This window comes from Sminthopsis crassicaudata, chromosome 2 (genome assembly GCF_048593235.1).
Source record: "Sminthopsis crassicaudata isolate SCR6 chromosome 2, ASM4859323v1, whole genome shotgun sequence".
Classification (NCBI taxonomy): Eukaryota; Metazoa; Chordata; class Mammalia; order Dasyuromorphia; family Dasyuridae; genus Sminthopsis; species Sminthopsis crassicaudata.
This window is the reverse complement of record NC_133618.1, coordinates 604,853,153-604,874,170: the sequence shown is the minus strand read 5'-3', so window position 1 is coordinate 604,874,170 and position 21,018 is coordinate 604,853,153. Positions and strand designations below refer to the sequence as shown.

Genomic DNA, 21,018 nt, shown 5'->3' with positions numbered 1-21,018 from the left:
TGCTTTATGTATTTATGGAAAAGCTAAAAAACTAAAAAGTTTTGGTGTGAAATAAATCAGTATGAATATGTTAATGGAAGGTTACATGAAAAAGGCAGGAGCTGTGAATCTTTAGAGATGATAGATCACACAGAAGCAGGAAGAAGACAGGGGCATAGCTTTGTCTTACCCTATTTTTCAAATTATAAACCTAACAAAATCTCCAGTTAGAGAGGCCAGAACTCTGGAACAGAAGAATTTAAACTCCAACTTCTGAAAAGTTTCTTCAGGGACTTGGGATAAATCTTTTTATAACATGGAACTTAACTTAGCAGGTTTTGTTTTATTTTTGGTTACTCCACAAAATCTGACAGGATCTCAGAGATTAAAAAAAAAATGTATTACCTCAAAGTTCCCCAGATCACCTTAGTGAAAAGATTAGTAAGCGGTGTTCCCATTTCATGAACATCTTACTACAAAGATGAAAATGACCTATGTGTTCTCTTTATCAATTCTGCGTGTTTTAAACCTTTCTCTTAGGGCAAAGCAAAAAATTCTCAAACCCTAAATCCTCAGAGAATATTTCTCCAGATTATCTGGCAGAATGAGTCAACCCTGATTATATTTTATAGATTTCTTTAACCTATTCCTTCCTAGGAACCTGTGGTCTGATACAGTTATGTCACACTACTGACCTTTGCATTCTATAAATTAATTTTATTATATTTTTAAGACAGTAGAAATTAAATTAAAATTAATGCTAATACAAGATAAAGAAATTTAGCCTTATGGAAGGTTGAGAAATGCATGTCAAGAAAAGTTACCATAGCAACAGAAATTCAAAGACATTGCATTTGTACAATGCTTTAATACCACAGAGTCATACAAAACAGTTTTGTACAACTGTAATAATGTAACAAACCTAAAGAAATTAAATTTTGGAGGGATGGGTTTAAATCAGAAAGATGTCTACTCACATTTATGTGAATTTTATGACGTGTTTTAGTAAAAGTAACAATGAACTTTGGTTCACAAAAACTGGAAAGAATCTGGTTTGGGACATCAAGAAATCTAAGTTCTACCTAATTTCAGTTCTGCCACTAACTAGTAATACAAGTCACTCACCTTTCTGGGCATCAATTTCCTTCTTTGAAAAATAAGGGGTTTGGGCTAGATGAGATCTTTAAAGTTTGTTTATGAGAGTTAAAAGGAAGTTCATTTATCTTTCTGTTTAAATCTGTATATTAATAAAGTAGTTTTTCTGCTACATAGTTATGCCTTTCATATTGCAAATTAGTTAGACAATGTTAACTTTTATGTTCATGTTCAATTTTAATAACTTATCATTTGTAGTGAATTGAGAATGGAAAAAGTTGATGCTAAAAATTAAAAGTCAATCAAAAAATCTCATTATCTCATTGAAAGAATCAGGTATAAATGAGAATAAATTAGATAGCATTATGTAAAACTGGATGTATAAAAGGTGAGCATTTGGCACTGAATTATGCACAAAAGCTGTACAGGATTTTACAATGTTGTCAAATACATATACTCATATCGACTGGTTTCTAGGTGTATATTCTAGGTATATTATATGCAATAGGTTCTGGTTACTATCTTTTAATGTAACTAAAACAATAATAACTAACATTCATATCATATTTACTACATGCCAAGAACTGTGCTAAGTGTTTTAAAATTATTATCTTATTTGATCCCCACAACCTATTCCTACTTAATATTTGAGGAAACTGAAGCAAATAGAGGGTGACTTTTCTTTACTGTCTTATTAGTGCGAATTGGAATTTTCAGTCTTAAATGACTTTTGAAAAGTTCTTTAAAGGAAATAAGCATATCCAAATACTTTAGAATTTTGTCAGAAAATCCGTAAGAAAACTTGTGAGCTTATTTTAAAAACCCACTATGATTAAATTTATTTAATTCAAAGTGTAATTTTTGTAAAGACTGATTTATCTGGCAACCTGTTAATGAAAAATTTATATTTATCACAGTGCTCCCACATATCACTAACACAATAGAAGCTTCACATAATGAACCCGAGGAACTATTAAGATACTGAACTGGCCTTCTGAATCATCGAGATGAATACAAATTGAGTGCAATTTTCACTGTCTCTTTGTGGATTGTGCTGCTCTTAAATTTGTTTAGTCATTATTTAAAGGTTTGGAGGAACAGCTCAGGCATATCCCTGCTTTTACTCGGCCATTTTGCCTCTATCTTTTGAGTCCATTTAACATTAGATTTGCTTTCTGAACTGACCTAATTTCGTTACTAAAGGAAGCTCCTGATCAAGAATTTCTCTCATCCACTACAAACTGGCACCCGTTCTACAATGCTGCTTGGGAAGCTGAGAGGTTAATTTTTTCACCCAGGGGTACACACAGTCATTATATATCAAGGAGTACTTGAACCAAAAATCTTCCTATTCTGAAAAGCACTATTCCAGGAGTCTTCTCAAATTTCCAAATTATTTAAAATCACTTAAATAGAATCCTAAACACTCCTATTAATTAGTTATTCAATTCCATGATCACACTAGCTATCCATGTATATGATGTGCTATATACTGTAACTGCATTCATTTTAAAATTAATTTGAACCTCTATTATGACTAATTTTGTTCAAATAGCATTCCAAACTAGCTTTGTAAATTGCCATAAATGTATTATTTCAAAACACAAATAATAATCATAAGTTAGATACTACAATCTTACTTCTACAAAATGTGAACAATATTAAATACAAAAAAATCTTCTGGTCCTCCAAAGTGTAATCAAACATGACTTTGATCATTTTTAGAAAAAGCTGAAAAGGCAGAATAATGAATTTCTTTTCATGTGGCTACAGTTTTGCACTTCTAATTAGCTTAAGTAAGAATTACTGGGATTCTGAAGTTTAATCATTTCTAAATTTTTATGTGTATAAGTTTTTTTACAAAATTTCAAAATCTATTACTAAATAAAATTTTTACTGAAACTCATTTGTCAATATATTTCTCCTCATCTTTTTTAAGGTTGCCTAAAAGATATGTGCACAATCTTTTTCAGCCCTAGAATAAGCCATCTGTAGTTCTCAAAATCATCTAAAAGTCTGGGAAAGTTATTTTAAAACTTTTTTTGTCCTCCCTTTTCTACATGGGATTTTCCCCACACCTAAAAGAGAACTAGAAGAGTATGATAATAATTTTAGGAATTTTGGCCAACTGTAGGTTTACTCACTTCTGGCCTAATTTTTCACCTGGTTATTACAAAGCAGGTTGACTTGTGTATTTATACAATATGCTAAAGAATTAGAAAAGTTCTGCTTTGCTCAGCTCCTCTTGCCTACCCTTAGCCAAAAATAGATTGCCATCTCTAAAGTTGGAATAATAGATGAAACAAGATGCTGCTGCAATGCAATTTCATACTTAATTATCCAACCAAATTCTGCATTCTAAACCTCATAAGCAGAGGCAGAAGGTTCAAACTTTTCCCTATCAATTTGCCACAGAAGATATATTTTTAAAGTCTTAAGTAAGAAGTATTCCCTCCCTCCTCTAATCCTAGAACATCTTTATCTTGCCTTTGACACCATCACTCTGTATTTTGCATACTGATTTGAAGTTCTTTGAGTTTGGGATTGTCATTTTTTCATCTTTTTACACTTAGTACATGTTTAATAAATATCCAAATGAGGGAAAAACAATTTTTGTATTGTTTTGAGGTTGTTAAACTAAAGTTCTGAATGTCTGTGACAGAGGTAAGGCTGTCCTCCTGAATTACACATCGAACAATATCACACAACCTAACTCTTACCCTCAAACTCAACTGGTAGCAATCTTTCATGCCTTGACCATGTAGGGAAAATAATAAATTTTGCCCCTGAATTGGCTTTGTAAAACTTAAATATAAAACTACTAGACACTTTTCCAAACCAGCATTGTCTTCTCTATATGCAATAAGAAACAATAGTAAACTATATTCTTTTATATTCTCCTCATCCAATACAAACCCTGGATAAAATCTTAGTAGGACAATTTGTACATGATGAAATGCAGAAGTAACAAATAAATATGAATGAAAAACTATTTACATTTTCTCCTCTTAGTCGCCATCTTGTCATATAGATGAATTCCATAGTGTGGTCCTTCCCCATAATTTCACCATTGCATAGTACATCCAGCTTAAAAAAACAAAAACAAAAACAAAAACAAAAAACCCACATTCATGAACATGCTAATTTGAATATATCTTTAAAAATTACTCTACATTTTCAGATCAGTACAAATAATTAGAAAAAAATTATATGGCTCTTGGATAAACAAGACTCGAGTCTATATTATTAAATATTAGTTTAGGTAAACAGAAGTTATGTTAAGTTACCGTATAGTATAGATTGGTTACATGGCCCTCTTATATCTGAATCTTAAGTTTATTCATAGTATTTGGCCACACAATTTTTATAATTTCCTTTTCTCATGGAATCAGAACTTAGGTCTCTAGCATATTTTTGTGACTAATCTTTAATTAATACAAACAAGTACTCAGGTGATTTTGAGTTCACCATTTAGCTCTTTTTAGTCACCTCTGATAGAACATTTATTTTTCACAAGTTTTGATTTGGAAAAAGCATACAAAAATCTAAAACTTTGCGGCAGTTTAGAAATTTCTGATAAAATTTCTAGAATTATTCCTAGGTAAATTAATGTAAATAGTTAATTATATACCACAGTCTTAAACTTATCTTAAATTTCAGCAAATTCATTTACTAAATAAAAGGGCTATACTATATGGCCCAAAGATATTTTCTAGCTTTAATTATAATTCTAGAATGATCAGAGCTAAAACTCTTTTTTTTCCTTCAAGTCCCTTCTACTCAACTTACAGCAGCTGCTTGTGAAAGGCTTCACTGAACTAGGCTAGAAGTAAAAGGAAAGAGGAAGAGGAGGTAATATCTTGTCCCACTATTACCATGAAGTCTTTTGGGCCAGGTATCATTTGGGATTCCTCTTTTCCCAGGCCTCTGACCCCAGGATAGCTCTAAAGTACTCAAGGTAAAAGGAAAGAAAAACACACAATCTCTATGCTTTTAATTAGTTTTTTGCATCTTCATACCTTCCCTTTTTCTCCACTCACTGACACATGTCTGAAATCCTCACTTTATTCCCTTTTCACTACTTCTTACCTTACCTTTTATCTTATTCTCCTTACCCCTACCTGTCCACTCAAGCTCCCATCCTTGCTCCTCAATCACTACTGTTCCTGGGTTTTTCTAGGAAAGAAGCTCTTCCTTACACCTGAAGAGTCAGGAGCCAGGGACTGGAGCTGTGTGATTCTCAAATTTCATTGTTCATTGGATGGGGATATAAAGGGGAGTTAATGATTCTGTTGCCAGGATATCAGGATTTAGAGATGTGGTTCCAGGCACACCAAGGTGGAATTCTGAATATTCTATCATACTTAGTACCTGAATTCCACAACTGCATATTAATACAATATTAAATCTTAGGTATGATATGGATTCAAAGGTTTTTGTGGGGTTTCCTACAAACCCAAGAAAGGTTTTCTAATTATCATGAGTGTTTTTATGAAGAAACATACCAGATGCCAAAGAATCAATTTACCAACCTATTTTTAGAAAAAAAAAATCAATTTCTATATTGAAAATTATCAGTACTCATTTAAAATTTTAGATTCTGCATGTATATTTTAATAGTTTTTTGAAATAAAAAATTATCAGATATTTTAATAGTTTTTTGAAATAAAAAAATTATCTGAGATCTTGTTTTCTAATAAATGGTTCAAATTCTAAACTATACATTCAAAAATAAATTTTATCTCCTCATCCTCTAAGAGACAGATAAATTCTAATGTAAAGTTCAAGCCACAGCATGAAAACATAGTGTTTTAAATACATTCATTATTTTTCAGAAGCTGAGGGAAATAGTCACAGTAGGGATTAGTAAAAAATAATGGCACTTGTTCCAACAAGGTAAGAGAAGAATTATTTATGGATGAAACACCTGAAGATATAATAGCAATATCACCCTGGGCAGTTGAAAATCTGATCCATTAAATCCATCCCACCCCTCAGGTTTTCAAATGGTACAGCCAATCCTTCCCCTAAAACATCAAACATTTTCTAAACTTTGGGACAACAGTTCAAGTTACATTATAATCAAGTATGGTGAAATTCTCCTTCATTTTGAAAGGCCTAAGGAAAATCAAGTTCAATCTACAGAGTTTGAGATTTGTAATAATAATAAAAAATATGTATTCCTGTACATAATGACTTGGCAAAGAAGTGCAAAATATTAGGACTGCTGTAAATCTTGGACCAATGATTTCATTTCTCTGGGACAATTTCATGTAACTGTAAGGACTGAGATGATCTGAGGTCCTTTTTATCTCCAAGTTCTACAATGTTAATAAATAGGTTAAGACTTAATTCTTTCTTTGAAATTAAAGAAAATATCTGAAAGGAGATTAAAAATGCTTTTTACAAATTATTTTTGGAAAGCATTAAGTTAGATCTGAGCCAGAGTGTCAAGATTGAGAAACTGCCCTATATGTCAATTTTGTTCAGAATAACCTGGAGTAAGAGAGACAGGATCAACATCAGAGATGACTGTGAAAATCTCATGATTAATTCTACTAGAGTTTTTTACAATACTGCTTCATCACTGAAGTTAGGAACCCTGGCCCTTTTCTTATTGCAAAGAAAAAGAGAGGTTGGAAACTGTTACAGATCATAAAAATCCTAAGTACTCTCCCCCAAATAAACTTTTATGTATTATTAGAATAAAATTAAAATCCAGGTTCCAAAATCCAAAGTTCAGAATAGAAATCCATTTACTTTGCAATTTAAAAAGGCAATAGGGAGTCTCTAAAATTTGTGCTAACCTATACCAACTGAAATGAAGTTATTTATCTAGAGACTATTTAAGATCAACTCTACTAAAAGCCATACTTTTGTTCACAAAACACTAACATAGTCTTCTCAAAGTTCCAATGTGATCATAGTAGGAAATATTGAACTAGGAAATATATGAACAGAGCTAAATATTCTCTAAATGTATCTTACTCAAGTAGGATAAAAACATAAAAAATATTAAAATATTTTATTTCAAATCAGATTAATAATAAACATCAAAAGAAAGATAGGACTTTTCAACTTACCTCATAAGAACTTGGAAGCTTTAGCTTTAAACTTAGAAATTTTTTAATAGTTCCCACAGTCACACGTGTAGAACATCGGATAAATTTCTTCATTAAACCCTAATATAAATAAATTAATTAGTCAAAATATGCTAATGTACTTTTGTTAAAGTAATTATGCTGCTTAAAGTAAACGCTAGTCCAAGTTTATTGATAGTCATTTAAGAATTAATTTTGAACTTTTTTTAAAGGTAGCTTTTTAATACTTGGAATTAAACTATGTCCCTTAATAATAATGCCTTCTCCCCTTACCCCCAGTTTACATTTCACAATGCTATTTTCCAACAGTGTACTTTTTCTGTTAGGAAAATCATTACAAATGAACAGAGAAAGTGAATATTCAGAAATTTTGTTTAAAAAGTCACTGTATTTGAGAGAAAATAACTAAAAAGAAAGTGCCCGAGATACTACTACTACTACTACAAAAAAAAAAAAAAAAAAAAAAAAAAAGCGATCAAAATCATCATTTTACAAGAATCAAAACTACATTATGAGGCAATTATCTCACTTATATGTTATTTAGTATGATATTAAAATGAGAAAGAAACTTTAAAGATCATACAGTGCCTGGGAATAAATTAATGTGAAGTTATAAATAACGAACCCTCTACCATTTCTCTTTCTGGTAGCTTATTACTGTTATAAATCTACACGTTAATGATAGCTAAGAATTGGTCCTTATGTGATACTCACACTACGATAAAATATCCTTTTTCTAACTTAAACTGGTCTACTCACAGCCTTAGACCAATTGAGGCCTCTCAATTTCTGCAAGCCATACTAATGTCAAAGTTGGAGTATTAGTAGAATATGGAAACAAAAATGAAGTGCTATGGGTCAAAACAAGAAATCTTTCAGTCCACAGAAGTGTATCATCATAGTCACATTTATTCCACTAAAGTTCTCCTTTAGAGCCATGGAAGTAACGCTCAAATGAAGTACTAATAGAAGGCAGGTTCTGGCAGGGCTTGACAGTTTTAAGTCATGGACCTAGTGCTGGGCTGTATCACTATCATCGAAGGACCAGACTAACTACTCAAAAAGGCTTACAAGGAAATAGTTGGTGACCAAGTGGTTAATTTTATTGGCAAAAAAAGTATTTTCTGCACAAGTCACTACTGTTTACATATATGCCCACTGCAGCTCCAAATTTCCAAAAGATAAATTATTTACTACAAAAACTTGGCATCCTAAGAAACTGACCAGAAAGAAATGGAGATAAAGGTTTTGCAAATAAGCAAAAGATAACTGCAAGCATTTACCAATTAATTACTATACCAAAAAATGCCATGATGGGGCACATAAAGATATGAAAGATCTGCTAATAAAAAGAATTAAAGGGTTGTAATTTGTTTTCAAATAAAAGGAGATCTAGCACAGAGTCCTAGCACCAGCCCCATGGTCACAGAAACAATAAGCAATAGAGATGGGGATTTGAATCCAAGTTCTAAGTCAAAGTCAATGCAAAGAAAAAACAGAATTATCTACTTACTCTGTTCTAAGCCAAGACTAGAGCATGCCTGAGTCCAAGCTAATGCAGATTCTGGGTCAGACCTAGCTCCAATAACCCACTCCTTCCTCCATCAAAGAGCCCTGATTTTAGGCCCAGTTTGGACCGCAATCCTTTCCTCCCTCAATACTGCTAACATTCCAGGATCAGTGCACTTCTTCTAAAAAGCAGGTTCTAGAACAAACCACGGGCTCCTCTCCTTCACTGATCTACATCACGCTGCCAGGCCACATCCAGTACTTGAGCTTCACTCAGAGATCCTTTAAAGGTAAGGCTTGCTTCTGCACAGGTAAGGCCAGGGCCCAGAAAAGAACCCATAATTCTACAGCGATAATCTTACATTAGCAGCATCCAATTCAAATAGAGTTGAATGCCGGCCACATACTGACTTAGAAAAACACTGTTTTATTTTATTTTTTATTTATTTTGTTGAAGAGTTCCCAATTACATTTTAATCTGGTTGCTCCTCTCCAACTTCTGTCCTGTGGCACTCGTTGCCAGACCTTGCCCCAAGTTCCTGAGATGAAGCTACATACCCTAAACTGAACAGTCCATCTACTCACAGCACCTGTTTCTTTCTCCTCCCTAAATGGCCTCTTAAGGAGAGGAAAGCCTTCCTCCATGGCTGCATCTCCAGCCGGGAATCTAATGCTGTTAATGGCATACTTAACCTGTTAACACTTCAGAGCTTAGCTTAACACTCCCTAAACACCCTGACGTCTACACCCTGCACAAAATACAGAAGAAGAGAAACCAACAGTTTTAGGACTATCATAAGCACATCTAACATAAAAGAGAAGTGGATTGATGATAAATGAGAAAGCTAAATACAAGAGCACCATAGTAAATCCAACAGAAAGAAAAAGGAAAAAAAAAAGGGGGGGGGGGGGGGCAGAGGCAAACAAGACAGAAAGAAGCCAAGACACTTAACAAATACTATGGGGAAAGAAAACTATCTTGGAAATTCTCAAAAGATAAACTTCTACAATATATTCTTCCAGAAATTAGAATACAGTAGCTTCAAGAATCTCCAGAATAACTGAAAAGAACAATAGCAGAATTAAAAGAAATGTGGAAAATAGTACTGAAGGTAGCTCTAAGAAATAAATAAAACAAACAGGACAGTAAGGCATTTAGAACACATAACAGAAAAATCTTTGAAACTCTGGATGGTAGGAAAAATAAAATGACAGATTAAGAATGCAAAAACAAAGAGGAAGAAAAATTGAACAAAATAAAAAAAGAATGAGACAGAAAACACATGGCTCTGTGAATCAAAGTAAATGAGATGGAAGATAGAATGCCAGTGATATAGAAATTATTTGTATTTCAGAGGAATTTAATTAAAAAGAATAGTATGCTGTAGCAGAAAACTCAGAAAAATTGCTTAATATTTGCTTCTTTTAAAAAGTGACTTCTCAGATCAAGGACTAGATATTTTCCCTAATTCTTAGGAGTTAGGTGAAAAATCTAAAGCAATTTCTGCTATCTCGACACTAAGAATATTAATGAAGTGGCAATGTGTGGGAAAATAAGGGGAAAAGGACTGAAACTGATGAGGAAGAGTTATCTGTAGATGCTCAAGAGAGCATGGAACCACAGAAGAATGTTCCTAAATAGTTCAAGAGGAAAATAAAAATCACAAAAGCAGAATTGATATGCTTTAGAACAAAAATAATTGGCAGTATTCAAAAATTTAATCCATAATGGTAAATCTCATCAAAGAAACAACTGAGAAAACACTGATATGTAATTAGGGAAAAATATTAAATAAAGTGCAATTACAGAAACATGAGCAATCTTAAGAAAGGAAAGAGTAGTTTCATTAAAAGAAAACAAATGTGTTACTTTTTTATATATAAGATTTATATAAGAGTGTAATATTAAACATGAACATACAATGGATACAGACAATTTAAGGATTAAAGGTCTAAAAGAACATAAGTAAAAAAACCCGAACAAATGCAATAATTAAACCACCTAAAAATTATGAAAACAGAAACCAAAATGCCAACTGAAAAAATACACAGCCTCCAGGAAAAAAAGTCCTGTGCTATGAACTCCAAAACACTCATGTTAAATTTAACAATATTTGCAAGTGAATAGGAAAAAGACTTTCATATACTAAGAAAATTCAAATAACACAACAGCATTCTGCACCCGCCAGAAACTGAAGAAGTGAACAGGATGTTTTTTTAAGAACAAAAGAGCTCAAGCTGCAACTCAAGACAACATACCCTACAAAATTATGCTTACCCATAAATGAATTATGGACATTCAAAAATCATTTCCAAATGCTTATTGTGTATCCAGCAACATGTAACTAATGGAAGCAGAAGATGAAACATTGATCAAAATGGCTGCTCCTCTTTAATCTGTTTTGCGGGTCCATTAATTTCCCACGTCTTAAGAATTGATACCCAACGTTTTGCTTTGAACTCTTTCTCCTTCTACATTTTCTTCCTTGGTATTCAAATCAGTTCATTTATGGTCTCTCCATAAATCTTTATCTCGCCTTTACTCTCTTTCCTCAATTCAAGTCAGTACTGCCAACTGCCTTCAAAAGACCTCAATTTAAGGGGATGTGGGAAAACTGGGATACTGATAACATTGTTGGTGGCATTGTGAATACATCCAGCCATTCTGGAGAACGATTTGGAACTATACTCAAAAAATTATCAAATTGTGCATATCCTTTGACCCAGCAGTGTTATTACTGGGCTTATATCCCAAAGCTATTTTAAAGAAGGGAAAGGGATCTGTGTGTGCAAGAATGTTTGTGGCAGCCCTCTTTGTGGTGGCCAGAAACTGGCAACTGAGTGGATGCCCATCAATTGCAGAATGGCTGAAAAAATTGTGGTATATGAATGTTATGGAATATTATTGTTCTGTAAGAAATGACCAGCAGGAGGAATACAGAGAGGCCTGGAGAGACTTAAATCAACTGATGCTGAGTGAAATGAGCAGGACCAGGAGATCATTACATACTTCAACAACAATACTATATGATGATCAGTTCTGATGGACGAGGTCCTCTTCAACAATGAGATGAACCAAATCAATTCCAACAGAGCAGTAATGAACTGAACCAGCTACACCCAGCAAAAGAACTCTGGGAGATGACTAGGAACCACTACATGGAATTCCCAATCCCTTTATTTTTGTCTGCCTGCATTTTTTATTTCCTTCATAGACTAATTCTTTTTGTACAGCAAAATAACTGGATATGTATACATGTATTGTATTTAACTTATATTTTAACATATTTAACATGTATTGGTCAACCTGCCATCTGGGGGAAGGAAAGGAAAAGTTGAAACAAAAGGTTTTGCAATTGTCAATGCTGAAAAATTACCCATGCATATATCTTGTAAATAAAAAGCTATAATAAAATTTTTAAATCATTTCTTAAAAATAAAAAAGAAAGGAGAGACCTCAATTTAGCTATTCCTTACCACACTAAACATTTTAAATGGAATTTATCTTCCCCTCAAGATCGCCCCCTCCTTCAAAAGTTCTGTCTCTGTTGGGGCTATTATAATGCCAGGTTATTATATGATCTTCACTCTTCCCTTTTCTGCACATCCTATATTCAGCCAGTTGTTAAGTTTTGGCAACTGCATGTGGTCATAACCACATCTTTCACATTTACTACCATCTCTCCACTTTTATGGTTTACTACCCTATATTTCTCCCACTCTGATTTGGACAATTAATAGCCTCTTTAGTTCATCTCCCTGTTTTTAGACTCTACTCTCTCCAATCCATTCCCTGATACAGCTGCCAAAAATAATCTTCTTAAAGCACAAGAAATTTAGCAACATCCTTTTTTCTGTTCAAAAATCTTCAGTAGCCCTTTATTTCTTCCATGACAAAAAACAAACAAACAAACAAAAAACCCCAACTATTCAGCTTGAAATTTAAAGACTTCCATAGTGGCTCTGACTTTTTAAACTTAGACCATTTCATGTGTGTATGTCTGTGTAGTTTTTTTAATGTTTGAATCCAACTGGATTTCTCTTGGATGCTAGTACACCATCTTCTTTCTACTCCAGGCTTTCAAAAGACTATGATTTGAACTGTATTTTCCAAGAAGGGCTTAGTTTCAGGTGTACCTTCAACACAAAGCCTTTTCTGATTCCCCAGGAGTTAGTTCTAACTTATTCATCTGTGTACATGTCGAAAAACCTACTACTTTAATGTAAACTCCTAGATATTAGGGAACAAGAATATGCTCTACACCTAACAGTTTTTTAATAAATGTTTTTAAAGTTGAATGGATACTCTGAACCTGGTTCTTACCTCTAGAACAGGAAACAGTTCCTGAGATTTAAAAAAAAAAAAAAAAAAAAAAAAAAAAAAGAAACCATGAGGAGGAAAAAACCTAATCTAATTTACAATATGTCAAAGAAGGAAAGGGAATAAAACAGATTTTGAGAGGACATTTCAAAGGAAATCAGAGAATGGACCAGATTCCAATGGTCTAAAATTCTTCAGGGTCCAGAATGAAATTCTTAAATCCTAAAGAGAAACAAGTCTTATAGGAAAAGGGAAAGTTGTTTAAAGAGCCCAATGATAAAGCTCATCAACAAACACACATGTAGTAGATGGAAACCATTACAGACACTAAAGGCAAAAGCACCAAATAGGTCTGGGAGAATAGTGGAAGAAGTGCTCCATTTCAGAGTAAGCTGAAGCTGGCAAGCATTACTAAGGACAAAAGTGGTTTTAAGTATAAGAGAAAAGGTATGATTGAAGAACAGGGAGCACTGCTATTTAAGAGTTAATGGAACAATAATAAAGGATTACCTAACTTATTTGAATCTAGCATACTGAAGGAATAGGACAATGTGGCTGTGTAGCTGAAAAATAAAGCACAATGAGAGAGGGAACACAGTACCCAAACAAAGGCAAAATGTCCCATTTATTTGTAATGGAAGAAACTGGAAGGACAGTCATCTCCACTTCAATTTATGGCAAAGGTTAGCAAACATCTTGAAAAGGAAGAGAGATGGTAAGGACAAGAATTAGAAAGCTATTTTAAAGCAAAGACTGTGCCAAATTAGCATCATTTCCTTTTCTATCAGGGTCCTAAGGGTGTTAGAGTAGGCTGATGCTCTCTTTATCATCAAACTAGATCTCGAAACAACATTGGGGAAATTTCTTGTGACACCCTCATGGGCAAGATACAACAATATGGACTAGATGATGGGACAGGTACCTGAACAGAGACTGAATTCGGGTTTGAATGGGCAACCTAATGAAGTCCTTAATGGCTTACTGTTAAATTGGAAAGATGTTAAGTTGTAATCAGATTTTTAGTAGAGTATCTTAATGATCTGTTCTTGGCTTGGGGTTAGCAAATTCACCAGAAACAGATAAAAATCCACCTGATGTGCTCATCAAATTTGCTGATGGCATAAAGCTAGAGAAAGAGATAAAACACTGGGTTACCAAAGCCAGGATCCAAAAAGATCTAGACTAGAAAACTAAGCTAAATCTAAGAAAAATCTACTTTATAAGTAAAGGATGGAAAATGTGTAGCTATTGGTTAATCTCAAAAATATTTAGGGATTTTAGTAAAATATAAAGTCAAGTAGATCACATAGCATCAAAAAACAAACAAAAAGCAACAGAAATTAAGAAGCATAATGTCCAGAGGGGATGGTACAGCAGTATCAGAACAGTTTTTGTTTTTTCAGTTCAGTTTTTTGTTCAGAACAGTTCACACTGTCCAGGGATCTGTACTTGGCCCTTATCAAAAATTTAGATAAAAGCACAGGTAGAAAGCTAATCAAATTTGCAAATGACATCAAGCTAGCAGGAATAGCTGACATTACAAATGACAATACAAAAAGATCTTGACAAAAATAGAGCACAGAGCTGAAGAGGAAATTCAGTAGGAATTATTTAACACAACATATACACACACACACAAACCATTTTCATATGAGTAACATAGGAGAGGTATGATTAGACAGATGATATTCTCAACAAAATTTGTGAGCTTCAATGGATATCAAGATTAATATGAATTTATAGTGTGAATTGGCAGCCCCCCCCAAAAAAAAATCTAATGCATTCTCAGGCTACATTATTTGAGCTAATTTTTTCTTTTTTAAAAAGTATTTGTTATTTGGTATGTCTTTGGGAGGAAGATGGGAAAAAAGACTGGGAATAACTATGATAATATAAGAAACAGATAATTATCAATTTAAAAAAACTGTCTTCAAATATATAAAAGGCTATCACATGGAGGGATTTATTTGTTCATTTGCTTCTGCAATGGGCAGAAATTATGAGATCAATTCGGTAAATTTATTAGGAAAATTCTAATTAGAACTGCTATCAAAGACAAGATGAGTTGCTTTGGGAAATAGTAAGCTCCTTTTTCAAGGGGGTCTTCCAGAACAAATGGTAAGACCATTTGTTGGGCATATCGTAGTAGGGATTCTTTTTTATGTGTGAGTTATAACAGATAGCCTTCAGAGTCCAAATTCCCAATATTGTTTAATTCTAAAATATTTTAGTTAGTTCTATATGCCATGTTTCAAGGAAATTAAGAAGCCAAAAAGTGCCTACAGGTAATATGAATGGGTCAAAAATTTTTACCATAAGAATTTGAGGAAATAAGTGCCTATTTTGTGTCAGCTACTGTACCAAGAACTGGAGAAAAAGAAAACAACAAAGGTTAAGAGCATGAGAAGAATACTAATCTGGTTTCTTTCTTGGTCCTCTTCTTCCTTAAAAGATTGCTTCAAAGAGTTTATCCTGAGCATTCATTACTGATTGCAGCTCACATTGAGTTTTAATACTCTAAATACCTATGTTAATCGTTTACTTTAAATCTACTAGTGATAATTCCTTGATGATTCTTCCAATAGCAGTTATTTTCTGACATGATTATGTCAAATTTGTTGGTATAAAACTAATTGCTTTTGGTGTTATGGGCAGGTAGATGAAAATAATCAAGGCAAAAGTGTGAAAAGTTTCATGGATTAGGGTATGACCAAAATTTATGTCCTTCAATTTGAATGGTTTACAACGCCTATATCAAGAACCTGACAGAGGATAATAATGATTCAAATTTACATATTTCTTTAGGGGCAGCCAGGTGGTATAGTGGATAAAGCACTAAGACCTGTAGTCAGGTTTGAGTTCAAATTCAAACTCACTTAAGACTGACTAGCTGAGCGATACATCACTTAACCCTGACAGCCTAAAAAAGAAAAAGTTTTCAAAGTAGTAGTTTGTAAATATTTACATCCTTAAAGTGCTATATTAATAGGGTCTTTCAACAAGAGACAATATACATTTTAAAAATTTGGGAGGTGCTTGCAAATTTTAAACAAAAACCTCCAATGGCAATAGCTAAAATAAAACTAAAACAGTTTCACAAAAGCATGATCAAAGGCTTTTCAAGAAGAAAATCTTGCTCATTCTACTCTGTAAAAATAATAGATTAAGTTCAGAAAAAATACATGCAACATAAATGCAACTATGACATGTTTGTGTCATATGTAAATAGGCAGACAGTTTGAAGAAAACATTAAAGATGATGATCCCTGATAATTTAAAATTCTATGGTTCTCCCCCTGCCATTTTCATTTTGAATCTAATATCAACAGAAATAAAAATTTCAATACATAAAGCATGAAAAAGAGGATTGCATCTGAACATTTATTATATACAACTTTTTAAAATATAAACTGCAAAGAAGACATGATCTTTATTGTTAGGGGGAGTTCTTCCCCAAAGAAGCCCTATTCTATTAGTTAATAGAGAATTATGATATTATCCTACTGTTCTATGCTCTTTCTAGTTTTTCTTATTCTTTCTTTGTATTTTCAAAAGTGTTTTCTGAATTTCTAACACTTTAATTTCTTCACCCCCCCCCAAAAAAAAATAAAAGCCCTCTCTTAAAGCAGGTAAAACAAATTCAGATATTGATGCATTCCAAAAATATGTCACTGCATTTGTCAAAAGATGCAGACTTGGGGCAGCTAGGAGGTGCAGTGGATAAAGGACCAGCCCTGAAGTCATAAAGACTAGAGTCCAAATCTGGCCTCAGACACATTTCCTAGCTGTGAGACCCTGGGCAAGTCACTTAAACCCAATTGCCTGAGCAAAAAGCAGGGGGTTGAGGGGAAGGTACACATTGACCATCACCCCTCAAAAGAATATTAAACTTGACTAATCTTCAGGTATTGGGACCTGTGTATATTCCATGATTTCTTTTACTTTATAGTTGATGCAATAGTCTTGAATAATCCAAAGCCACAGTACTTAAATTTTTTGTACTTTGGCTTGCAGCATTTTTTTTTTTTTTTGACCTGAATACTTGGATTTTAGCTAAAGCATCTCTGAGTAAATCCTGAGGATTTCCTTCAGGAAGCAACTATTAGATTCCACTAGTTATGGGCTATTTTCTTTGGAATATAGGATTCAAGTTTTTTGTTTGGTCATTACTTTTAAGAACTCTGATATTTCTCCTTTTTTGTAAGTCAGTTAAAAAAAATAAAACACCCAGTAGATACATTGTTTTTTTCTCTAATATTTCAATATTTTTACTTCATTTTAATATTTATCTTACATTTTCTCCCTTCTTATTTTTCAGAAAATCCATTATTTAGCTAAAGAATTTTACCTTCTGTTCCAAACTATTTCTTTTCCTTGCATTTTCTTCAAGAATTCTAATTTCAATTTCATTGTTCATTTCTTCAAATCACTCTTGTAACCAAGCTATTCTCTTCTGAGGCTCTACTCATACTTGTGGAATTATGCTAGTCTTCTAAATTTAACTCTTGGACTTTTCTTCACTTAATACAATTTCTTCAAAGTATTCTGTATTTTCTGAAAAGCCTGGAAAGACTTACAAGAACTGATGCTAAGTGAAATAAGTGGAACCAAGAGAACACTGTACATAATAACAATGTGATGATCAAGTGAGTTGGATTTAGCTCTTTTCAACAATGAGGTGATTCAAGGCAATTCTAATAGACTTGTGATAGAAAAAACTATGTACCTCAAGAGAGAGAATTATGGAGACTTAATATGGATCAGAGCATAGTATTTTTACCTTCTTTGGTTGTTAATTTGTTTCATGTTTTTTTTTTTTCCTTTTTGATCAGGTTTTTTTGGCTCACCATGACAAATATGGAAATATGTTTAGAAGAATCTCATGTTTAACCTAGATTGAATTGCTTGCTCTCTCAGGGAGATTGGGGGAAGGGAAAAAAATTTACAAGATTTCGCAACAGTGAATGGTGAAAATGATCTGTATGTATTTGGAAAAAATATATATATAATACAATAATTAAAGAAAAATAGTATTCTGTATTTTCCTTCATTAGCCTCCAATCTTTAATTAGCATCATTCTTTAACCTCCAATTCTGAACTGGAACTGTGCGATAGCCTAGTGCTGTCGCACTCCTATATTCCTGAATATAATAGGCAGATCTTGTTCGGCCATGATTCTACAATCTGAATGCCACGGCAATTCTGAATGGAGTAGCTGGCACTAGGTTATATACCTTCTCTGCCTGGGTCTTCTGGAAGCCTTGGCTCAAACCTTCCTCCTTCTGTTTGCACAGCCCTCAACTGGGAATTATTTTTGGCCCCTGTTGTGGCTCTAATAGAGTACAACTGGCTGAGAGCACAGAGTACTGGTCCTCTTGTGCAGTCTTATGTTTCTCTTGGTCTTATGGGGAAGATCTGACACCTTATTTAAATTTAAGTAATTTTGTCTTTTGGTTATAAAAAAAATAGGTAATTTTCTTATGATTTCTTAGCATTGTTTGGTTACAGTTTTCAGAAACTCTGATATTTTCTTTTTTAAATCCTATTCCCCACTCATTGAGAAGAGAAAAAATATGATAGCCATTATTTATTTTCAAATATATACTTACATATTAATATATATAAAATAATATATATATATGAAATAATCTAAAAGATATTCTCACATTTGTGAAGTTGTAGGAAAAAACTTTAATCTGCATAGTCTATGATCCCTTGTTCTTTTAATATTTCAAACTTTTGACTTCATTCTAATATTTCTTATGTCATATTCTATTTTCTCCCCTCTATTTTTCAGGAAGCCCATTACTTGGGTAATCATTCTAAGGTTCTAATAGGATTGACAACAATAATCTTACTGTGATGACCATCAACAGAGTTAACATAATGTCAGCTTCAGGGCCTTAACCCCCTTCTTCATAGTCATGGACCTTAAATTCTTCTCCTAGTAGTGATATCTATTATTCTATCCTCAACTATCATAGTTCTTCCCCATCCTATCCTTAATCATTATGACTATTTGTGAGAAGCCTGGTTAAGATTAAAGTAGTAATGTTCAAAGCTACATCAAAATCTTTTCCCTCCCATGAAAAAGTTAATTGAACTCATTCAAGGATTGAATCCATAAACTTGTTAGCTGTTACAATTAAGCTAATCTTTAAGTGGGATATGATAATAATAATATCAGAAAGAAAGGCTTCTTGGCAAAGTGGATAATTGGCCTTTGACTCTGGGAGACCCAAATACAAATCTTTTCTCTGATACACATTAAGTATATAACACTGGACAGATCATGTATCTTGTCAGAGTTCCAAGCATCTCTTTAAGGAAGTAGGCTATAAAACAGTACTAGTCTGCTCAAGTAAAGGGAATTTCTTCACTGGGAATTCCCTATAACAACAAAATCACAATTTGAGACAAAATTTTGAAAAAAAAAATTTTATAAACAGTTCATTTAAAAGACTCTAAACATTATAATTTACTATGCTTCTTCAATATAATAAACATTCAACTCTTTATTAAAGTAGAAGAGAGCAGGAGTATGAGATAATAAAATAATCTGGAATGCAAATTTTAATGTACAATCAATTATAAACTTAGCATATATTTTGGGAAACCAAAAAACATGTAGCCAAAATTTAACCAGAACTGATCTTCTTTATGGAATTAATTTTCTTTCTTGTCCTACAATGCTAAATTGAGTTGCTGTATATTTGGCTTTGACATCTTTCCAGGAATATATATAAAATTTCCCCCCAAAAGTTTTCCTGTTGCCATATTAACATAAGGTAATATAGTTACTATGCCACAAAAAAAAAAAAAGAGATAAATATTAACAATTCAGGGGAAAAAAAACTACAAAAGATCTGCATGAAGTGACAGAAGAAAGCAGAGTTTCAAAATATACAATAAACTACCATATAAAGACATTTAAAAGCCAACAAAACTCTGGGCAAATACAAAGGTCAATGTTAGTACCATACAATCAAAGGTAAAGGACACATTCCTCCTTTCCATTAACATCCAATAAACTAACTTTTCCCAGGACCACATTTTTTAAAAGTGAGAAATGTTTTAGTGTTTGCTGGGAAATCTTTTATTATATCAAAAAAAATGTATTATACATTAAAAAGTATTACTTTGAAAGCTCCCCTGTTTGCCTGCTGACTTCATTGAGTAGGATAAAAGTTATGAGATAATGAATACAGAATCCCTTCATTTTTTAACCAAAAAAACAAGTTTTTAAGTTGATTATTTAGCTCAAAATATTATTTTCCAAAGACAGTAGGGTTTTAAATGCAGGGTTGATTTTCAAGATAGATAAAAAATTGTCTTTTTAGCTTTATCAAGAAGCTAAGATACCATACAATTATAATAGAAAATACCGGGAAATATGATATTGTGATATTATTCATTAAATTAAAGAGTAAAAATAATAGAATTGAATAAAAATATATTATTTTTTAAGTTGCCTTCTATATTGATGGTGAATAAGGAAAGATAGGTTTTAATAGTTAGCTGAAAAAGCAGATATTTGTGGGGGATATAGAAGGTCCTTTTAGGTACTTACAAGGGCTCTGGAGGATAATGGCACAGGTTCTTTAATACTTAATTCATTATTGTTATTATTTCAATTCAAAACTCATGGCTTTCCTCTTGTCCATACCAGCACTACTCTCAAGCTCCTCAGCCAGGATAAGGGTGTTTTGTTGTTTTTACTCAAATGGAGAGAGAAGAAAAGTGAGGGAGGAAGAAAAGGGAAGGAAGAAAAGGAATCAAAGAGGAGATGTAGATATATGAAAAAGTGATTGACTGAGCTGTAGGTATGAAGGACTCAATTGCAATGAAAACTCTTTGTGGGGGAAAAAGGCAGGAGTAGAGGGAAGGGAAGGAGATTGAATCAAACTGTTTCTGGCTCTAACCACCAGGTGATATCAATTACCTAAGATTTATATACATATGATTAAGATGGTCTTGGGGAGAAGGAGAGAAGACTGGGCTCAAATGCCACC

The 21,018-nt window shown here is 33.0% G+C and overlaps 1 protein-coding gene across 24 annotated transcripts in view; it reads right to left on the bottom strand.

Moving 5' to 3' along the window:
- The window catches only part of PCGF5 (polycomb group ring finger 5), a 156,768-nt gene that overhangs the window by 22,048 nt on the left and 113,702 nt on the right, over positions 1 to 21,018 (bottom strand). For all 24 annotated transcript variants that reach the window (XM_074295833.1, XM_074295831.1, XM_074295838.1 and 21 more), the window contains 2 exons: positions 7,158 to 7,256; positions 4,072 to 4,161 (listed from right to left, as the gene is read on the bottom strand). In XM_074295833.1, the coding sequence (XP_074151934.1) occupies positions 4,072 to 4,161; positions 7,158 to 7,256 (189 nt within the window). The remainder of the gene's footprint in view (positions 1 to 4,071; positions 4,162 to 7,157; positions 7,257 to 21,018) is intronic.